The sequence below is a fragment of the Brachyistius frenatus genome, unplaced genomic scaffold (genome assembly GCF_029030835.1).
Source record: "Brachyistius frenatus isolate BFR_SWC_R1_liver_20210118 unplaced genomic scaffold, ASM2903083v1 Contig_10, whole genome shotgun sequence".
Classification (NCBI taxonomy): Eukaryota; Metazoa; Chordata; class Actinopteri; family Embiotocidae; genus Brachyistius; species Brachyistius frenatus.
The window spans coordinates 377501-398955 of record NW_027210609.1 but is presented as its reverse complement, the minus strand read 5'-3'; the positions used below and the strand labels follow the sequence as shown (position 1 = coordinate 398955).

The window sequence follows — 21455 nt, the reverse complement described above, 5'->3', positions numbered from 1 at the left end:
TCTGACACTGAATTCACAAATTAGGAAATATTAGTCAGATGAATTGATAATTGTTTGCTGTAATCGATTTGTGGCAAAAACTATTAACCTCATATATTCTTAGCTTTTTTTATATGGAGCTATAGGAGACTTACAAATATACTGGAGTGAAATCAAAGAGATGGGATATTTTGTTCCAAACACTGGCAGAACACAATTGTGTTTTACCTGAAGATTTTACCTTGAAAGGTCAAAGCTAATAATACGTCTGGCTTCTGCTGACAGCTTCTCTTGGCAGATCTGACTTTATGTGACAACACAGCAAGCTGCTAACTCTGTGTGTGTATATTTGGAGTGCTGACACTGAAGCACACAGCAGTAAACCAGGTAAACTTTGTCCACTTCTTCACCAAAGCACAGATCAACTGCATAAAGTATTTATGACTTTCAGCTTTCGTGTTTTTGATTTCATCGCTGATTGGAGAACTGTGCTGATTAGCAACCACGGGTTGATGGGTGAGAGAAAACGCCTCCATTTTCATCAGCATTGCCAGACTCCTGAGACATACTTTCCTGCTTTGCAAGCAAATGAATCACTGTGTAACACTGCAATCTTGATAAGAGCCACAGAGAAAGAATCAATATGACCAATGAAGTAGGCAGTGACATTAATCACCCCTCACGTATCAATAGAGGAGACATGCACATGTATAGCAACTTCATTACAGTTTGAACAGACTGTGGATTTCAGTTTCTAGTTTGGCTGTTTGGAAGATATTATACTTTGATATTATGTCTCTCTGCAGTTTAGAATCAACATGTCATCAACTTCTGAGGTATATGAGCTGTCCTTGCGGTGCAGTGATGAGTGGAGTAATTAGTTCATTGAATGCAGTATACTATCTACTGTAGCTACTGTAGTTCAGCACAATAAAGTCTCTGCTGTGCTGACTCACACTTGAGCTTTCTCTAGAAGTTACATAACTCTGAAAGGGGATGTTAAATTAGGCTGTTTTCTAAAATTAAATGGCTGTTCAATAAATGGGCAGCTTCAATGGTGAGCTGTGGTAAATACACTTGTAATTGATTCGTAAAAATAGATCAAAATTATACATATAGTCTATGGCCTCTAAAATATAATTCAAAATGTTTTATATAATTCAAACCCTAAAGTGATGCTTTCTTTAATTAACTGTGAGTTTGCAATTAATGTGCTTTATGCATGTAAAGTTTACATTCATGATATTACATGTAAAGATGGATAAAAGGTTATCATTGAACCTAAATGTTCCTTTTGTCTGTGAATCTGTTTGTTTTGAAGAATTGCCATTCAAAACTTCTGTTAGTTTTAAGCAAACATCAGTGGATCCTTTCACCAGACAAGCCACATTTTATTCATGTTGCAGATGACAACACAGGCCCACATCTGAGTAAACAGCAAAGATGAATATGGGAGCAAAGGCTGCATGACAGCTGTACAAAATTCACCAACAGCAGGCCTCATTAAACACAAAACACCACAATTGTGTAGTGACTATGGTCACAAAACTGCAATCATACAAAGACAGATGCAGAAGCTATTATCCCCCAACCAGACATGCTCACATGGATTTGTTCTGAAGACACACACACAACGTTTTGTGAGTAAATACCACTCCACCGGGTTAGTCAACAACCAGGTGTACACTCTGCAGACAGAGCCTGACACACAGCAAACAGGGATAAAGCAGGGAGCTCTGCCTCTGTATAACCAGTCTTCACACCGTTGTCAAATTCAGTAGCTGGGGCCCTGCTGATATACAGTAGGAGAACACTGTGTTCACAACCAGCAGAGCCCCTTCTTGTAACAGTCATACATTATCACACAACCAAGTCACTGGCAGCAGCTCAGCTGGTTCCTCATTATGCTCATTCACTTACTGAGTACAAATAACCCCTTAAGATACCCGAGCATAAAACGGTATGGCCATGTGAACTTCATAATGGGACAATTTACATAAATTTGGTCCAAAACAATAAAATCAGTCCATTATTAAACAAACAAAACAAAAATCAAACAGCTAAATAGATCAAGTCTAGAAAAAGCCACTTTACCAGCTAATATTTCAATTGAAACAGGAAAACTCCATTTCTGAAAATTTTGGAAATGTTTGGGTATTTTTGTATTTAGTTCCCATTACATAAAAAGTACCTACTATAGTACTCAAGCAGTATAGAGCACACAACGCTGACTGTGGGTCTGTATCTCCATTGCTGGTGCATTACTCTCATCAAGAGTCTGAGACATAAATCCCTTCCTACCACCCTCCCATCACAGATCACTTACTGTCTTTCTCTCTAATCTCTTTCACTTTCTCTTTCTGCTTTCAAAGGTGATTATGTCAGAGAACTCTTGTTTGATGTGTAATAAGGTTTGCATTGTGTGTATTTACCAATAGAAAACAGTTCAAGATGTGTTAAAAATATATATATATATATATATTTCATATTAAGGCTTTTGAAAAACAAAAGCAGACAAATCAGAAGACTATCAATAAAAAAAAAAGGAAAGGAAGGGTTTTATAAGACTTTCCACAGTGTCCGTGTCAGGTAAAGAGAGAGTTCTGACTTCAAATCAAGCTGCATTGAGTATTTATTGACTGTGAAGGTAAAACAATCTCCAACAAGAAGAACAATTCACCATCTATCCCTGTCCTGTGCGTTGTTTTAACATTTTGCAGCTAACTACTTTTCCCCCAGTTTTTAATTCTGATGAATTATGTTGTCTTACTGCATTAGTGTTTGCTTATTAATTATCGTTCTGTCATTTTACAACAATGATCGTTAACAGAAACAAATGCCTCTGAAACAGACTAAGGTTTTGTGTTTGTCAGGAGGGGAATGGCGTGGTGACTTTGTGTAAAGGAGTTGTTGCATGAGCATGTGACATCCATGATAAGAAACTCAGAACGAGTGTCTACCTGAAATACAGCCTCATGCCTGCTCCAGGCGGCTGTTTGTTCTCTTTATGCCTCAGTGAGAGTCATCAGAGAGAGAGAGAAGACTCGAGAGGTTCAATGGAGGACTGCAGTAATGGTCCTGCTATAGCTCTCCTGGCTTTTTATGTGGAAAATCACCGCTCTTAATCTCTCTCAGTCTCGCTCGTCTTTGTGCTTTCCCACTCATGATTTAGTACATTTCCCTTTTAAGCAATGTATCACAAGGTTCAGCATAACAGCACATATTTGCACAAACAAATTCTGCAGACACAAATGACCACCAACGGCTGCCTACCTTCACTTCACTAAGAGGACTCAAGATTTCTAAAAGTGTGATCACACGACACAGCCCATTGTTCTTTTCAAAAGACTGAAAGAAGTTTTCTTGTATAGTGATTATAACTTCCATAACTCATAATTATCATCATAAGACAACTCTTGCAATTGTGTGAAATTTGTCACAATTGCAAACAAGATACAAACATGTGACTCAAGCAGATTTAATTTTGATGTGCGTTGGTTTAATTGCTCTGTTTGACTTTACATATAGCCTATGGCTTTGAAACATGTACAGGCATTGATGTGACTACGTAATGTACATGTCATTATTCATCTCTGTTATTGTTCAAGCACACTGTTCTATTTGAGGTTGCTCCAGCTATCAATGTCTACACCTCTTGACTGATTCAAAGTTGAACATTGATTATAAATACTTTAATAGATGCAGTGTCGTTGTCAACGTTTTGCAGTAAATAAACCTGGACCCCGGCCGTTTTCTTCCAACACAAATCCAGTGAAATGGCTTAGTTAAGAGCAGAATTCTGATTAGAGCTTAAACAATTTGTCAATTATTCAGGAAATATTGTAACATTTGACATTTGAGTCTTTCATCTTTTTTTTTTATTATTTAAAAAATTGCTGACTGCTAACTGTTCTGACTGCTAAAATGTAAATGCTTACTTGTTTTATTTATCTTATATGATTATAAGTTTAATATTTTTGCATTCCATTTTATGGACAAAAAAGTTTAACCAATGAAGATATCAGCAGATTAATTGCAAATAAAATTGATGCTGCCCTAGTTTAAATCCAAATAAATCCAGTCAAAATCTTATATAATCACAATAAAAGTGATAAATCTAAGTGCTGTTTAATGTCTAATGTCCCGTTCAATCAACCAAGCTTCATTTTTCTCTTGTGTTCTGACTAAGGTGCAGTATGCATCCATAAAACAAAGAATCACAGGTGCCTACAGATTAATCTCTCACAATCCATATGGATAGTGTTAGGATATAGCAACTGTCCTCTATCAGACAAATCTGCTTCACATTTGAGATCAGCGATCTTCCTGTGTCGCACCACCAGGATTAAGATTGGACAAGTGATAACCATCCACAGTTAATATTTGTCTACTCAAATTAAATTGCGGTTTTGGACGGAAGACAGGATTACCTAGGCTCTGTGAGGACACATGAGGAAGAATATAATTAACAAGTGCATCCTGTATTCTGAGAGAGAAAGAACCGTTGGAGGAGAGAAACTTCACTTTGTGAGACATTGCTTTCAAACCAGATCACACACGCTTTTTGCCCACCTGTGTGGAATAATCCCTTACAGGATGCCACAAATGCCACGCATAAACTCCTGTACATTCAGATGCAAGTGCCCTGTGCTGTAACATTTGCATTTCTGCAGCTATTTTTGTGAGCACACAGTCGCCCTCTGAGTATCAGACTGCATTGAATTATTGTCAAAGCAAATATGAGTCAATTTGATCTTGTCTCTATTTTCTGCCTTCACAGGAGTCCAACCTTCAGGAAAAGACATCATTAGTATTCTGACAAATAAGATCTGAGCTTTCCCTCTTGGTTATGTCCTGACAGAGGCGAAGTTTCATTTGTGAAGCTGTGACATGCACGTGGCTGCATGTAACAGATTGCGGATGAGGGGGTAGTTCGCCTGCTGCTTTTCAGCTGTCACCCCTTCTGAATCCACTTTCGCATCCACACCGTTAATGAACCACACCTTTATTCTTCAACATGGTAAAACATGTTATAAAATCTGCTGCTTGACGGGAGAGAATACGTTTTTCTGGCACCAGCTTTCAAACAAAATTGACATGTTTTATTGTTACGTCTGAGCTTGACTTGGACACTGACAGCGAAGCTTCTTTTATTGTCGAAGGATGCCTTTTTCTCAGCCTGAACACCATTTAGAGAGCTTACATAATCATGCAAATTATTTAAGTGTCATACTTGAGCTCTCCATTTACTGCTGCTATGTCTTTTGTCCCCATGACGGTGTGTTTCATGAACATAATGACCATGGGCAGTTCATTCTCAGTTATCTGTATCTACATGGCCACCTTTCAAATTTTATTTACTAAAATGACATGTGCTTTCTTTAAAAAAATAGAGAGGACAAGGGAGGCAATGCACACGCCTGACATAAAAAGTAGTCTAGACACATTATGATTTTTAAACCATTCACTGCACAAAAGTGTGATGATCATCTGTACTACTCAAACAGTTTAAATTGATTCTTATAATTTTTTTAGTGTTACTAATTTTATTCATGCCTCTTCCAAAGATTTCAGTTCTGCTTCTACCTCAGTTCCTCCTTCTAATTGCTATCCTCATATCACTGCATTGTGTCTTTAATCCATCTGTTCAAAAGCCTCAGTCACTTTAATCAGGAATGTTTATAACTATCATATATTATTGTATATAATACTCATCCTCTGAGCAATGTCATCAGCAAATATTAAATAATCGTGTATCATCTTTAATGTGTCATAATTGTCCATGCAAACATCTGGCTGAAGTCTACCAAAGAGCTTTCTGTCTAAAATGATGCACCATAAGCCTTTACAGCTTCACCATTAACTTTTACTCAGTTAAATTTATACTGTTGCAGTTTACATACGCTCCTCAGAGTTCTTTCTGAGCCGATGTTCCTCCATCATCTCTCGCTCACAAACTCAAATGCCAGAGTTGAGAAAGAAGTGACACCTACATCATCCAATAAAACTATCTATATGGACCAATCTGTTCCTAATACAATAAGTTGTCAATGAGTGCATGTTAAAGTCATTATTGTGGTTTACTGTAAAAAATAAATAAATAAATAAAAAATTTAAAAAAAAAAGGAAAGAAACGAAGGTCACGTAAAGGCAGTTCACAATGGGACTCCCAAAATCCTTTGCAAACAGTACTAAAGATCAAAGTGGCAAACTTCATCCAAGTCTTACCAATTTGCATTTTAGCTTATTTCAAATTCACATCACAAACCTTGCTGCAAAATTCCCAGCTACTCTTCCTCAGAGTATCCATGGTCTACTGTATAGAATTAAAATGCTGAGCCAAGAGGCGAACCTGCTGGCAGATGAGCAGATTGGGTCACATTATCTTTGGGGCATGGCACTTGTAATTAAAAAATAAATGCGAGCAATTACTCTGTTTGTAAATATACATAGTCATATAAAACATGTTGATTAATCAGACATAATTTTTAGCAGTTGTACTGCAAGCACTTTATTGTCTTTGACTATAATCAGAGCCTTTATTGCTATTAACACACAATAAAGAGTCCATAGTCATTGTAATGACTTTGAAGATGAGCTGTATACATCATCATGCCAAAATGCTCTCACCAACAACATGCTAATGTTTGGCATGTATCGTGTTTACCAAAATTTAATGGCAATCTAATTCAAATCAAATAGTTGTGATATTTTCATTTTCTGGTCCAAAACGATGTTCTGCCCGACAGACTGGCCAGCACATAGACCATCAGACCAATGTTGGTAGCCACAGAAAAATGTCATAAAATTCGGCTCTAAACTTCTTTTTACAAGACACATTAAGAACAATGTATTAATTCCTCATGTATTATTTCACTCTGGTGATATCATGCCCTTGTTTAAATTCTCTGTGCGCTCAGTTTATTGCCGTTAAATAAAGGAGGAGGATTTTGCCCTCCAGGACAATCACAATGATGCAATAATTTCATTGCAATCTATATCTGTCAATAACCTCAATAATTTACTTACAATACATTCTCAGGGATGGGGCATTAGTGTGTCCCAAGATGGTTAGCCTTGGTTGCAAACATATGTGTTACATTTAATTCTGCATGTTATCCTGCTTTGGAAGACATCTTTCAGACTGAACAATAAAATATTTCCCTTGCCCTTCAAAAGGAGGCAACTGCCTGTTACTGCCCCATTGCTTTATCCTTTCACAAGGTTACATTTCCGGAAGCAGCAGTGGAGCTTTTATAGTCTGCAGCCTGGCCTGTTTCTCTGTGATAGCCCATCACTGCTGTTTGTATGCCAGAGCTTCTAATAAAGGATTATGATGGAGCTGCTCCACATGTTTTGCTGAGGCCTTTAAGTCTTTTCATTACAGAAATTGCTTCATCATATTTCTGTGACCAATCTATAAAAGCCAAAATTGTAATAGGCTACATATTGGATTGTGCAGCCAACGCTCATATGAATTTCCTTAGTAAATTATTGTTTATGGATATCTGAGGAGTTCACATTTACAGGAGGTTCATGACTGAGAGGAGTCTACAGAGGCATCATTTGACCTATGTTGAATAGTCTTTTGTCAGTGAAGTGTACTATATGATAAATCATTTCCTCATAACCACATTGAACAGAAATATACCAATCAGCCACAACATTAAACCACTGACAGGTGAAGTAATAAGTACAATACAGCTACCTGACAAAATATACTCCTTTCATGAGGATGATAATGGGTCAGTAATTTAATCTGATTGACACAAGGCACATCTCTCAGTATAACCCAGTGCAGTTCAATAGCACCACAAATTAGTGTGCAAAATTAAAATTAAAAATCAATCAACACCTCCAAATCAGATTGAATAACAAATGTTATTATCCTTATGAACGGGGTATTTGGGCTGCATTATACTTAATGCTTCACCTGTCAGTGGTTTTAATGTTGTGGCTGATAAATGTAAAGTTAAGTGACAGTGAAATGATGACTATTGTAAAGCCATGACACTATAAACGTAAGCAACTGCCAGAAAGTAATCCACTTAGATTTTTGTGCACTCAGCTGTTAAATGTTTCTGATTGAATTAAACTTATTCACTGTGATTAATTGGGATAGGTAGATTGAATGTTTCTCAAAGTTTATAATTTCCTTGAAGGGATTGGTTGCAAATTTGGACTAAGTCAATGTGTAGCGGCAGACTGTAAGCAGACAGACACTTTTTGGTTTTCTGGTCTGACAGTGAGCAGTGGATTGTTCGTCCAGATATTCACTCACCCACAGCAAGGGATTGTGGCTGCCTGAGCTGCCAGATATGAAAGTGCATTACTAAGCATGCATTAGACTATCAGTAGCCTACGCTCAACAGGACTACAACAAACAAATAGATGGAAACACTGTGGTGTATGCCTCCCACATTCACTTGTGCATGAGTCAGCACAAAATGTCAGACCATATGGCTAAACAGTGTCCGGAGGAAGACGAATTGTCTGCAGGTTAAACAAAAACCACCAGTAACAAAGAAAATGTCCATGGTATTGTTTACAGTGATTCAAATGAATGATCAGCCTGATTAACGAAGCGGCATCTTCAGCAGGTTCACAGACCACCTAAAACCAACTTCTGCCCCAAGGAGAGCTACAAGAAGTGGATACTGCACTCTCAATTGGCTATGTGATCATCAGGGTTTTTTCACAGAAGATAGGCCTACACAAAGCATGCTGATCACTGTAATCACGTATGTTTCTGAATTCATAACTGACAGTCTTGGGAAAAGAAACAGTCAATGGTGTGACAATAAAAAATGCATACGACAAGGATAGTAAACAGGAACCATTGTCCTCACTAACAATCAATTGAACGTTCTTTTAGTACAGTAGGGCCTGTACAGTACATGGTGACTTTGACAGTAAGGACATCATGACCCAAAATTGGCTTCAACATCAATGGAGCAACACAGCAGCAGTTTGAACCAGGATGTGGGCCTTGTCCCTTACAGTAACTTGTATAAATATCATAAGCTGGATCTTGTGCAGAATACGGTATAAAATGTAAATGTGTGGACGCAGGAAATGTTAAATGCAATTAATTCACTGCAACCCGCGAAGGAGCCAAGCTCCTCCGCAGAGGAGAAGGCTATTAAGCTTCCCTCCTCAAGAGGTCTGTGCCTAAAAGTCACCTTGGGAGGCTAAATTAACGGGATAACTGATGGCGCAAACGGGTTGGAATTGGGTATCCGCCAAGAAGGCAGGACGTAGAGCCATATGCAGCTGCATATCTAATGGACTTTGGTGAAATATAGGCCAACAAGGACAATGACACCGTCCTGCTGTAAATCGCCATCCACCATCTCCAGAACGCCCTTTCAATTAATGGGCTTGCTTGGCTGTAGGACTGATCCCACTTAAGCTTGTATAGCGGAGGAACATGAACTGCACTCAGTCTGCAGCTCTGCAGCACCACGAGTCCTTTCACTATATCTGGAGCTCGAAGCGCCTATAAATGTTGCTGTCATGCTCCGAGGATTTCAGCATTTTGCGTCAAAAAACAAACTGTGGTTTCACTGGGACTGTGGTGTATCCATGTGCTATCTGATAGGCCTAGTGGTCGAAACCCTTCTGTGTTTTCGTTATGTAGGTCATCAATGACAACATCTGCGATAAGAAAAGAGGCATGTCGTCATCCTGTAGTTATTAATTATGCCTTTGCACCGTGGGCCCTTACCTTCTGCTGTCGCCTTGCCATATCTGTGGGCTGCTTTGCATTGAATGGGTAAGCGATGCATCTCATCACAAAAACATACAACTGCAGCTTCTTTTTGCGGTCCTCTTCCTCTCTGTGCATCTTCTCCAGATCCTCCTTCTCCTCGCTGGCGGCTGACGGGCTCGGGCTGGTCGGACGGGCACTGCTGCGGCTGCTGCTGGGCGCTAGTCCACCCGAGCTCTCGCTGGTCCTGCTTGGAGAGATGCGGGATCCGGCCTGGGGTGCCATCGCCTCTTTGCTTTCCTCCTCCACTATCCCGTCAGATTCCTCCTCGCTGGACGACGGATCTAACATCTTGCTCTATGAGATGCGCCCCTAGATAACCTGCTATATTCGTTTTTTTTTTTTTTTTTTTTAATGTATCCAGGTGATAGCTGTGCCGTTGTCTTATGTAGAATGTGTCCGGAGTCAAGACAGGGATAGGCCCTGATTGTACTCGCTCGCTGAGAGATGTCAGCAGTGCGAGTGGTGCTGGATCAGGTTGAGTCTGCTTCACACTGAGCATTCTCCGCCTGCGCTGAGCACTCGTCGATGCTTACGTATTTTCTGTATTTTATTGGCCAGTCACTGCTGCGGATGTGAGAGGGGGAGGTGAGAATAGAGGGGAAGGAGGGGCAGGGGGAGTGTAGTGTACAGATGAGGGGACGAGAGCGGCTTTTTTTTTTTTTTTTTTTTTTTCTGTGAAAGCGGGAGATGGCCTCTCCCTTCCTGCCGTGCAGGCGGAGACTCAGGCGTCGGGAGCTGGCCGTAAAAGTAAGATTGAAGGATGCGCGGCTCGTCCTTTACTGTATCTTCTCATAACATCCTGCAGTGGCACACCTAAGATGGCTGCCACAGGGTTTCTCTGATTTTGTCACTGACTGAAATGGGGAACATTATTAAGCTCATTGGCAGCGCACGGGATGCTGAGCAGTAGGTGTAACATTTTCAGAATGGCTCCGGAGCCGCCCCATACCGTGCGTTCTTGAAAGATGGGGGAGCCATAAGGACTGAGCTGCTTGCTCTCTCTCCCTCTCTATAGGCTTCTGGTTGTGAAATTAATTGTTGCAGCATGTGCTGGTGTCTCTTGTCAGGAGATTGTATCACACTGCAGCCACACAAGCATCTAACCTACTAAATAAAACATGTATCACTCAACATGAATAGAAACCGGTGTTGGACTAAATATCAGACTGTTACTGGCCAAATATGAATGTCCAACATAACGTTTCTCTTTAATAGTTCAAAACAAAAGCTTATTCTTATAAAGAAAAAACGTTCTGTATTTTGTGCCACAGCAGACTATGATTATAATAAAGATATTGCCAAAAAGAGGGTCTCTCAAACCAATTATACTACAAGCATAGACCAAATTTACATGACACGTTTTGCTCTGCAGATTAAGTGTACCTGTTTATAAAAACAATATGCAAAAATGTGTCCATTCTTAATCAGATTCTTTACATTAAAATATGCAGTATATACTGTATGTTATGCACTTTGCATGTGCCTTAGCAAAATCAATAATACGCATGTACGTTTTTTTTTTTTTATATTAACATCACTTTGCTAACCCAGAGCCTTTAAAACAGATTAACGTGGTCAGATAAAAAAATGGCATTAGCCAGAAGAGGAAAAGCAGAGGAAATTCAAGGACTGTTAACACATACTTAAGCCTTCATTTATGAAATTAGAACAGTAAACCTGCCACACCTCCAGTATCTCAACCTGCGACGCCTTACGAGGATGACCTTACTTTACAATTACTATCAGATCCCTTCATTGATCTTGAGCATGTGGTGGGAGGAGGGTGTGATTAGAGTTTCAAGGAAGTTAACCAATGTCATTAATAAGAGTAAGACAACACCACCTTAGGAATTTCACCTAAAGAATAAGTTTTGCCTCAAGAACTCAGAAGGCGCTCAGGTTCGCAGGAGACATGGTTGCATTCCAAACAAATATTCTTTATTATGACAAAATTAATATTCAACATAGTGGTTGGATAAAATATCATTTTAAAAACAAACTACTAATAAAAGAGCCTTAACCTATACAGTTATTTAAAGAGATGTTCAGACCTGCGGGTTACCAGTGGAGAAGTGGACCGTTAAAAGGGGAGGGTGCCAAAAAGAGGAGGCACCCTGATCACACTTGTGCACACAATCTCACACACACACACACATACACGCAAATGCATATGACGGTTCAGAAACAGGGGTACATCAAACCACAGCACACGAAGGGAGACACCAACACTGGGAGGCACTAACCCCACCACCTTTGGCCCTGCAGCTCCTACAAACACAGGGAACAGAATTAACAAGGCTCCACTTAACAGAAAGAAAAATAAGACGAGGAGAAAAGAAACTGAGCAGGTCTGCAACTTAATATAAACCGCAAAATGAACTACACAAATTAATATTAACTCAATTATATTTTAACCACGTCAGAGAGAAAACTACTCGACAACACAAAATAAAAGCGAGGAAACTCGTAGGTTAACTCCTGGTGTTGTCATAGCAACGTGTACATGCCACTCTAAGTTGCGTCAGCTACACCCACCAAATTGCCATTGATAACCAATTAAACACCAACTATACAACAAAATGTTTAGACATTGCACTTTTCAACAAATATATCAATGGAAATTTCCTAGCCCTCTGTTAAGATCAATCAGTGAAAATCCAAACACACAAGAAATATAGTTGATTGGCTACAAGTGAATACATTTTTCTATCAAATTTGTCAAGAAGATACAGTATATGTCATTGCATAGTTAAATGTTATAATATCAACTGATAACCATGTTTTCAATACAAATGACTTCATTAACTTTCTTTAGAAATTTACAAAGGAGATCACAACATCACCAACTTGCACATTCCGTCTTGGAGCGTGCCACCGTTGCCTGAGAGTGATGTTGGCAAGATATTCCCTTTTGTATCTGTTCCAAAATTGTTCAGACAGATATTGCACACGTCTCTACCTCTTTTTTTGCATACAAGTCTTCTTTGACAAATTTGGCTGGTGGAGGTAGTGGGACAGAGGGTTTCATGGTGAGAAGGTGGTTGGGTGTCAGTGGCTCCAGGCTTGTCGGATCGTTGATACTGTTGACGGTTAGTGGGCGATTATTCATGAGAGACATGGCTTCATTGAAGAATGTTCTTAACGAAGTGTTATCCAATCTTCCAGCACTGTGTGCAAGAACCGAGCCTAACACACTCCTCAGGGTTCTGATCTGATGCTCCCATATGCCTCAAGCATGACTTGAGCCTGGCACATTCATGTTGAAGTCACACTGCTTATCTGCCAGATATGCAGCACTCTCTCTTTGTTCACTTCCTTTAGAGCTCTTTCCATTTCATTTTTTGTTCCTACAAAGTTGGTTCCCTGATTTGATCGCATGTGTCTGACAGCTCCACAAATGGCCATTTCAACCCCAGTCCTCCTCACCAGACCCACTACTTCACATCACCCAAGGCATCCAGTGGATGACTGAAAACTCTGCAGCTCGAGTATTAACCAGAACTAAGAGAAGAGAAAACATCAGTCCAATTCTTGATGCTGTGCACTGGCTGCCTGTAAGACAAAGGATTGACTTTCAGGTCCTCCTCCTCAAATACAAAGCGCTACAATGGGCTCAGATCGAGTTACATCACCAACTCTCTGGTTGTCTATGAGCCTTCAAGAACACTGAGATCATCTGCTGCTGGTTTATTGGAGGTTCCCAGCAACAGCCGAAAGAAAATTGGGGATTCAGCTTTTGTCAGCTACGCTTCAAAGCTGTGGAACAAACTACCAGCAGATATCAGGGAAGCTAGCTCAGTTAATACCTTTAAAAGAAAGCTCAAAACATAACTCATTACACTAGACTTTAACTAGCTACTCTTGAAGTTCTCTTGCACTTGCCTGCACTTGAACTACCGCAGCTTTGAAATGCATATTGCTTATTTTATATTTTGACTCTATTTGTTTCATTTATCTGTTGTTACACATTTCATCTGTTCTTATGCATCTCATGTCTTTTCTATATTTTTAAATGTTCCTTTATATCTGTTTTTATGTCAAACACGTGTAAATCTCTTGTTATAAAGAACTTTGAGCAGCATTTCTTGCATGAAAGGTGCTATGCCAATAAAGTTTATTATTATTAGTATCATTATTCTTATTATTGTTATTATGAGAGGAGCACATTTCTAAATGTAAGAAGACATGGATAATTTTTGAAAAACACTGCCTCAATTCTCTATTACAATCAAAACTGGTTTATTGTCCCCCGAGGCCACCGATTTATCTTGCAAATCCTTAAGATGTCAGTGACCAAGGTTGGGAACAACCCGTGTGCCATCACTGAGTTCAATTTAGTAATCAAAAGCAGTGGTTGAACAAAGTTTAACATATCTGCAGTTAGTAAAGTTGAAAGCTCTGCAAAAAGGATTAAGTAAAACCTTGAGTTGTGTCAACTGCTGCTTCCAAGGGAATTGTCAGTCATGTTGTTCATAATTTTGTTAAGGTATTGTCCATGACTCTCAGGAGAACTGATAAGAGCATAGACAAAGCTACAAAGTAAACTCAGCATGCACTAAGGATGCACTGGCCTGCATACCTCTGAGATTAAATGGAATCTGACAGCTGGACTGAGTAGCTGCAACTCCAGATGTTCTTAATGCGTTTGACCAGCAAATTCCCTGCAGGTAACCATGCTTTCAAGGACCTCTCATTTCTAGTTTTGCTAGTGATCGCCTATTGCCTTTACTTGGCATTTAATGGTCCCTATTTAGGTTTCACTCACACTGCCTGTCTTTGTGGATACCAAGCATGAAGTTTGCGTGTGTTCCCCACAGTCCGCAGTTTGTTAAGTCCTCAACTGCTAGTTTCTGACAGGTAAGGTGGTTTGTAGACTCACACACCTCAGTTTGCAGTGACTGCACACTCTTGAGATCCCCCGAAGAGCTCTAGCACTAACCTCAGTGACACTACTCTCTAAACCTTTTAAACATGAATAATTGACTGATGTTCTTTGCCCCGCTCCTCTACTTCAGCCAGAGTGTGTACACATTAAATGTTGATGTTCTTCAGGGTATACAACACAACAGCCAGTGGGGAAAAAAATACTTTTTGTTATCCAACTACAGCTGAAATGTATTTGTTTGCGTTATAAGGAAAACATTTTTGGAGCTTTTGAGGATTTTTCATCTATTTTAGCTCAAAACTTTGAATTTTATTATTGTCATTAATGAAGGTGCAGTTGCTAGAGGTCTTTGTCACTTGAATGTAAACAAATGTTGTGTTTTGCACTTGGCTGAAATGACTCGTTGTTATTCCTAAGAGGATGGTCTCTTGAAGAGCTTTCTTGCCACCAACAGCTGCCTGATGAGAACGGTGAGCAACCCAAGTGGTAAGGTTTTTGCTTAGGAAATTAAAATAATGATATTAAAGTGGAACTACAGAGTGAGGTTTTTTTTCACATAAGTAGCCATATGATCCATTGTTGGCATGAAAACATATTCAACTGTTTTAAAGTGCTTTGGAACATGGGGAGAACTCTGAGGAAAATCATGTGATGTACCTGAAAGCACTAGATTAGATCCATGCAGTATATCCTTTTATTTTTAAATCTTTCTGTCCATCAGACCCTCATCAGAAATCCATCTGGTCACGCCATGTGTCCACCTAGAGCTTCAGTTTTTATGAGATTTAATGTTGTATTCAAGCCAAGTGACACATCACATCAATACTTGAAAGCAATGTATTGACTTTTTTGTTGCTGCTGTAATTGTGAATATTGACATATGTCAAATGAACCCCAAAGGGAACAAAAAGCCTTGAGAAAATGAAATGACGCTTTGCTGAGATTTTTTTTTAACCAGTGTTAACAGTGAGACTATGATCAGAGGGAATGAGATGAGATGAATCATTTGAACTTCCCTTGACCGTCTGCTAGAAATTCATTATTAATAGTCGCATTCTATGGGGACCTGCCTGACTTTATGATCGTACCTGGTACCAGTCTGAATGCTTTTTTAACAGCCTCTTTTTCTTTAAGTCAGATTTTATATAAAATATTTAGACTACACATCAAAGAGCAATTAAAAAACTATAAAGAATACAAGAAAATGTCAACTCGGAACCAAATATACAGAACCAGCATAAGCACTCTCGAGGCGTGTTTTATGTTTTAAAGTGTGTGTTTGTGTTTTTACATGTGGGTCTCTTTGGAGCCTTGACACAGTCACAGCAATGCACCAGACAGTGCAGCACAGCTGAAACATCACAGACTAACTGCATTATAATATATTTATGTCTTCCCTCTCTCACTTCTCTTCATTTATAAATTCTCCTTATTCTATGTAGCCCTATAGAGCATGTTTATTCTTTTCAGTATATGTTCTCAAAAAGTGTAAGTAAGACAGGAAGGATAGGATTATTTTTGCAGTAACTGATTTATTTTGTGTGCTTGAGTTAATGTCATTCAGATCTACATTCCTCTCTACAGACATCTGCTTGCTGTTTAGTCATCCGCAGTCAGCTCTAAGTTCAACTGCATTTCCAAGAGTGTTTGTCAGAAGGAAAGTGAAACACATACGCAGACAGAAACACACACAGAGGCTCAGAGCTTCTCTGGAGTTAGATGAGGAGCTCTTTGAAATATTTAAATGCTGGGAGCGTTTTTAATGTGAGATTGATGGAATAGGGTCACTGTTAGCATTGCAGCTACTATAGTTGTCATGGAGAGGACTTCACACCCAGCAAATGATGACGCCCAACAGTTTTACCAGGAATATTTTAACATCCAGTGAAACTGCCATTTTAAGATGTTAAGATTTATGCAAACCTATGGATTTCACATTGAAATGGGCTGTCCATGGCCTTTATGAGTAAGGAGGCACACATTTTGAGAAAATGACTAATCTACAAATCCTTTTATGTAACCATGTCTTCCATGCCCGCCCCCAAACCCTAATGTTACAAAATACAGTGTTAATATGATCGTGTTCCCTTCTTGACAATAATCTTGCAGTGAATTTTAAACTGCAATCCCAGCAGTTCAGGATGAGCAGATTAAGTCTTTTGTTTCATCAGGTTTTTATTTTTCTTTACTTAAAAGCAAAACAAATACAGAAGTAACATGAACGTTGTTTAGAATTTTTTTGTGGAACATGCAGTTATAGGCTCCTCGTTAAAATTTGAGAGCACACTTTTTTTTTATATATATATATATATATACGGCATTGCATCTACTCAAGCTAATTCCTCTGCAAAAAATACAAATAAACCCCATCAATTCATGAGACAGAGCTTGTGTATTGTATGTATGTTTTTGAGTGATAGGTGGAGGCCTCATGACAAGCACCAGATTTATGCTTGTCTCTTCCCCCCACAGTTTTCAGAGTAGAGAGGGGAGATAATGCCAGAAAAAGATTCATTAATAATGCAGCGAGAGGCTGGAGCCTCACCACTTTAACATGATGAGAGAGAGAGAAAAAAAGAAAAACTACAGCTGTTAGACCAGCACAATCTTCTCTCTCATCATCTGGAGCATACCGTTTATCCAACCAGTGCACACAAGAGTAGATGAGTTACAGCACATTTGGTATATTGTGCATACAGTCGACACATTTGTCAACTGAATTTGGGTGTGCGGAAGATCAAATGCAGTGAGAAAGTAGAAGAGCTCATCAGTGCAGCTTGAGAGATTTTCTTCTTATTCAGCCTGGCTAAGCACTGCCCTCTGTTGGCTGAATAAACAAAATGTGTTCGATAAAATATCACTTTTATTTTCTTGTTTTAAGTGACTGGATTATTATATAACCTACTCTATGACATTTTACGACTCAGCTGTTTTAAAAAAATATATATATATTAAGGTGTGTAAGTGTGATTGTGGGTAAAGCATACATATTTCCAAAGGCAGGCAAAAGGAGTAATACAATACTATACAACTGTTTGTCACACATGCTTTAACTCCATAACTTTTCAGTGAGTGCTCTTTAACCCTCACATTGCATGTAGATGGACAATTGTGAAACCAGCAAAAGTTGACAACCACTGACCATTAGAGTTACTGGAAGCAAATGTGAAACAGTGAAAACACTACTGGACAAAAATCTATTTCAATGATATGACTACAGACCAGAGAGATGAGATACCACAAATGAAAATAAGATCAGAAGTAATGCTCACCTGCTCACTATATGACTACTACGGTATATAAACTGATGCAAAGCAGAAATCATGTTAACACAGACACGGCATGTTCACTAGTTTATAGCAATCCATCCAATAGCTCCACATTTCACTCACAAACCCCGAATGTCAATCTAATGGTGGCATCACACAAGAAATCAAGAAATCAACAAAGTTAGTTGTAGCATCCTCAGTCCACCATGAAAGCCAGTACAAAATTGAATGACAAATAGTCTGAATTTAAGTGTAGAGTGACCATCCAAAAGACCACCAGCAGCACTATTTTACGTTACTACTGTACATTTACTTCAGACAGCTACAATCAAAGGGCTTTTTCACAGGAAACAGTGTGACATGTCAATAGAAGAAAATACAGGAGTTAATAACAACACTGACTTTGTTCTATAGCAGTGCCTAAGGAAGCCATGTCAGAGTGTAAAAAAGCAAAAATGCAAAAACACCAGGAGCCCAAAACTGAAGCAGCTACATCCAGAATTCACACACTGATTTTAACATTTGCACTTGTGCATTTCCTTCTGGCAAACACCAACATGTCTTCCATTAAAAAGGGCTTGTGGCTAGCTTGATTAGCAGTGAAGGGATCTGAGGAAATCTAAGGCTTGGCTGTAGTTTGGGACTGAAACCACTGTTACTGTAGCCGTGACCGTCCAGCAACAACGCCAAAACCTTGGGTATCTCAGCTCTGGCACCTGCCGCGTGGCCACGACTGGTATGAGTGCTGCTGACCCGTTGGCCTAAGCCTCGGCAGCAGGGGGCAGCTGAATGTGTGCTGCACACACTCCAGAGTATGCAAAGACTGCTCAGTTTTGTCCGGCACACTGAGTCCAAATGACACACCTTTCCCGGTGCGACCAGCATGTTGGTAAACTCCCTCTTGATATTCTCAGGTCTGGGCCAGCCAAACCTGTCTGCGAGTCATCATTGCCGAGGGCATTGCTTAACCGACGTCAGGGGTAAGTTGGGAGTGTGTGGACAGGGCGGCATCTATTAGGTTCCTCGTGTCAGTCCCTAGCAGTCCTGCCAGCAAGACAGCGAGTGCATTCCCTGCATGAGGCGCACAAGCAGTGGCGTTATAAATTCTACAAGCCAAGCCGTCTGTCTTGTCATATTCTTTCCAAGGACAGCGTGGATTCACAGAGCAGTCGCTCTTTCTGGGCCAAGAGGTGTCAAGGATGCCATCTCCCTCTCCACTGGTGGCATGTCACCTAAGCCGGACTCAGGCAGGTACGGAGTCTTCGCCCGCCTCCTGCAGCCTGAATTGAACTGAGGAGCATGGCCAGGCGAACTCCATCAACTCCTCAAAATTTGGCAATAATCCTCAGCTGCGGGAATAGACACAGAGGGATGGGGTTGGGAATTGCCAGCCCAAACTCCCTCTGATGAACTAGGGGCTTCAACTGGGATTGTAAACCCTAAAATCTTAGCAGCGCTCAAAACCCTGGAGACCACATCACTGTGACCGGGCTCCTCAGTATCATCATCCACTGATGAAAACCCCCTGGTGTGTGATAAGCTAAGGCCCTGAGACTCCTCCACAAGCTCTAAGTGGCCATCATCCTCCAGAAGTGAGCCATGTGCATACAGGGAAATCAAATCAGGGTGACTTGCCTGCAGCTCCTGGTGGGCTCCATAAGGGAGGTCCCTGCCAAAGGGACAGCACCTGGCGAAGCCTCAATCCTGCTCACCCTTTCTGCCATAATGGCAGCAAACAAAATCTGTAACTGAGGGTCCTCCCCTGTAGGGGCATTGGGGGGGAGGGGGGGGGACTGTGCAGCGGCAGAGAGGTAAACTCCGGGGCCCGCTTTTTACCATGCCTGTGAGAATGCCCCTGCTGGTGTTTGCGAGAACAACGTTCGGGGACATGTTCCTGTTCGTTACCACGGGGTAGGAACAGAAGCCACTGCGGCCGTATGGAGAGAATGCACTGCTAGCCCAGCCATTCGGGCCCTTTCCGCTAGGGGCAGGTCAACTGCAGCCAGACACGGACAATCCACGTCACTCAACAAGTGAGCCTTATCCAAAGAGGAAAGACACTAACAGTGACTGTTACGCAGGTCCATGGCTGCAGGAACAACACGTCTGTGGAGCCATGCTAACAGTGGCCAGTCCACAAAATGATCAAGAACCGCACTGCAGAAAAACACAGAGTAACTCCATCAGCTGCGAACAGCGGCAATGGGGATGTATGAGCCCACTAGTTCACAGAACACAGAGCAATACTTGCACAAGGAAACTAAATTCACCCACCCCTTGTATGCGGACCTATGGGGGGGAACAAATAAACAATCCCACCCACTACACATAGAGGTTAGGGGAAACATAGTAATCTATCACAACACAAGGGGGAAAAGAAAAACAGACCTTAACTGCAAGAACGCAGAACCCATATTATTTCCTCAAAAATAGTTATTGTCCTGTTAACCACTACTCTCATAGGAGGGGACATAAGAAAAAGAAAACCTTAAATGCAAATTTGCAGAAGGGAATCAATCACGCAACTCAAATCAATTTGATCAAATCAATTTCACGAATATTCACGTGTGTGTAAATCACCAGTCTTGTAACAGGGAAAACAGTCCCAAAACAAGAAAACCTTAACTGCAAAAAAAAAAAATGCAGAAGGGAGTCTGCTACTCAAGGCAGACTAGTAGCAGACTTCTGCATAAAATGTTTTTATTTATATATTTAGGGATAAAAAAAAAAAAAATAAAAACATTTTACTGCATGTATCAGCTTCTTTAATGATCCAACTGAAAACAATATCAACGTCGATCACTCACCTAAACGCTGACAGGCTATGAGCGCAATCACAAATGTGATCAATTAACATTCCTGCAAACAGAGAGAAAGTTACACACCTAACGTAACTAGGACAGGGATAATGCCTGAGCGACCCGCCGTTATCAACAACAGTTTAAGAAACCAAAGGATAATCACTCGCTAAGTCTCAGGGACACAAGGCGCCTGCACAAAAAGTGACGGATTATTGGCTTCCTGATATATACTACCGGTCTCAGATGAGGCGAAGAGGCAGAGGAAGAGGCATGGTCAACGGATGCTTTATAGACTACGGGCCCAGCCTCTTAAAGTCAGTCACATGACTCTGTTGTTATCGTGGTCGCAGCGGGATGGCATTATTCAAGGTGAATCCGATTTTACTCTCATCCATAAACTGTAGCGGTTGACTCCATTTGGGGATGTTTTCACAGCTGGGAATTTAAAAATAAAATAGCCAAGGGCCCAAAGGTTAATAGGAAGTCTATATACATTTTATCTTTCATACCTCTACTCCATTTCAGAGGGAATATAGCATCACTATTTTTTTTAACATCAAACATTATATCAATCAGTTAAAATTACCTCCTGCTTGACCAATTAACTTAAGATCAACTTTTGTAAATTTTAATTGCATAATTTTCACGTGTAGGAATAATTTTATATTGTGGTTTTGCCACCCGTTCTTTCGTAAACAAACTTAATACGTCTTCCACCACTGCTGAGAAGTGTTGTTGTCTGTGTAGAA

The 21455-nt window shown here is 40.2% G+C and overlaps 2 protein-coding genes across 15 annotated transcripts in view; both read right to left on the bottom strand.

Annotated features, from left to right (window-relative positions):
- cadpsb (Ca2+-dependent activator protein for secretion b) overlaps window positions 1-10254 on the bottom strand; it is a 66767-nt gene extending 56513 nt beyond the window's left edge. For 10 of the 14 annotated variants that reach the window (XM_069690682.1, XM_069690668.1, XM_069690670.1 and 7 more), the window contains exon 1: window positions 9707-10253. In XM_069690682.1, the coding sequence (XP_069546783.1) occupies window positions 9707-10039 (333 nt within the window). In that variant the 5' untranslated portion in view covers window positions 10040-10253. Of the gene's footprint in view, window positions 1-9706 lie in introns of all 14 variants that reach the window. The other 4 variants (XM_069690677.1, XM_069690678.1, XM_069690680.1 and 1 more) reach the window with 1 other exon arrangement.
- LOC138616434 (sodium- and chloride-dependent GABA transporter 2-like) overlaps window positions 1-21455 on the bottom strand; it is a 318896-nt gene that overhangs the window by 240522 nt on the left and 56919 nt on the right. The window lies entirely within an intron of this gene.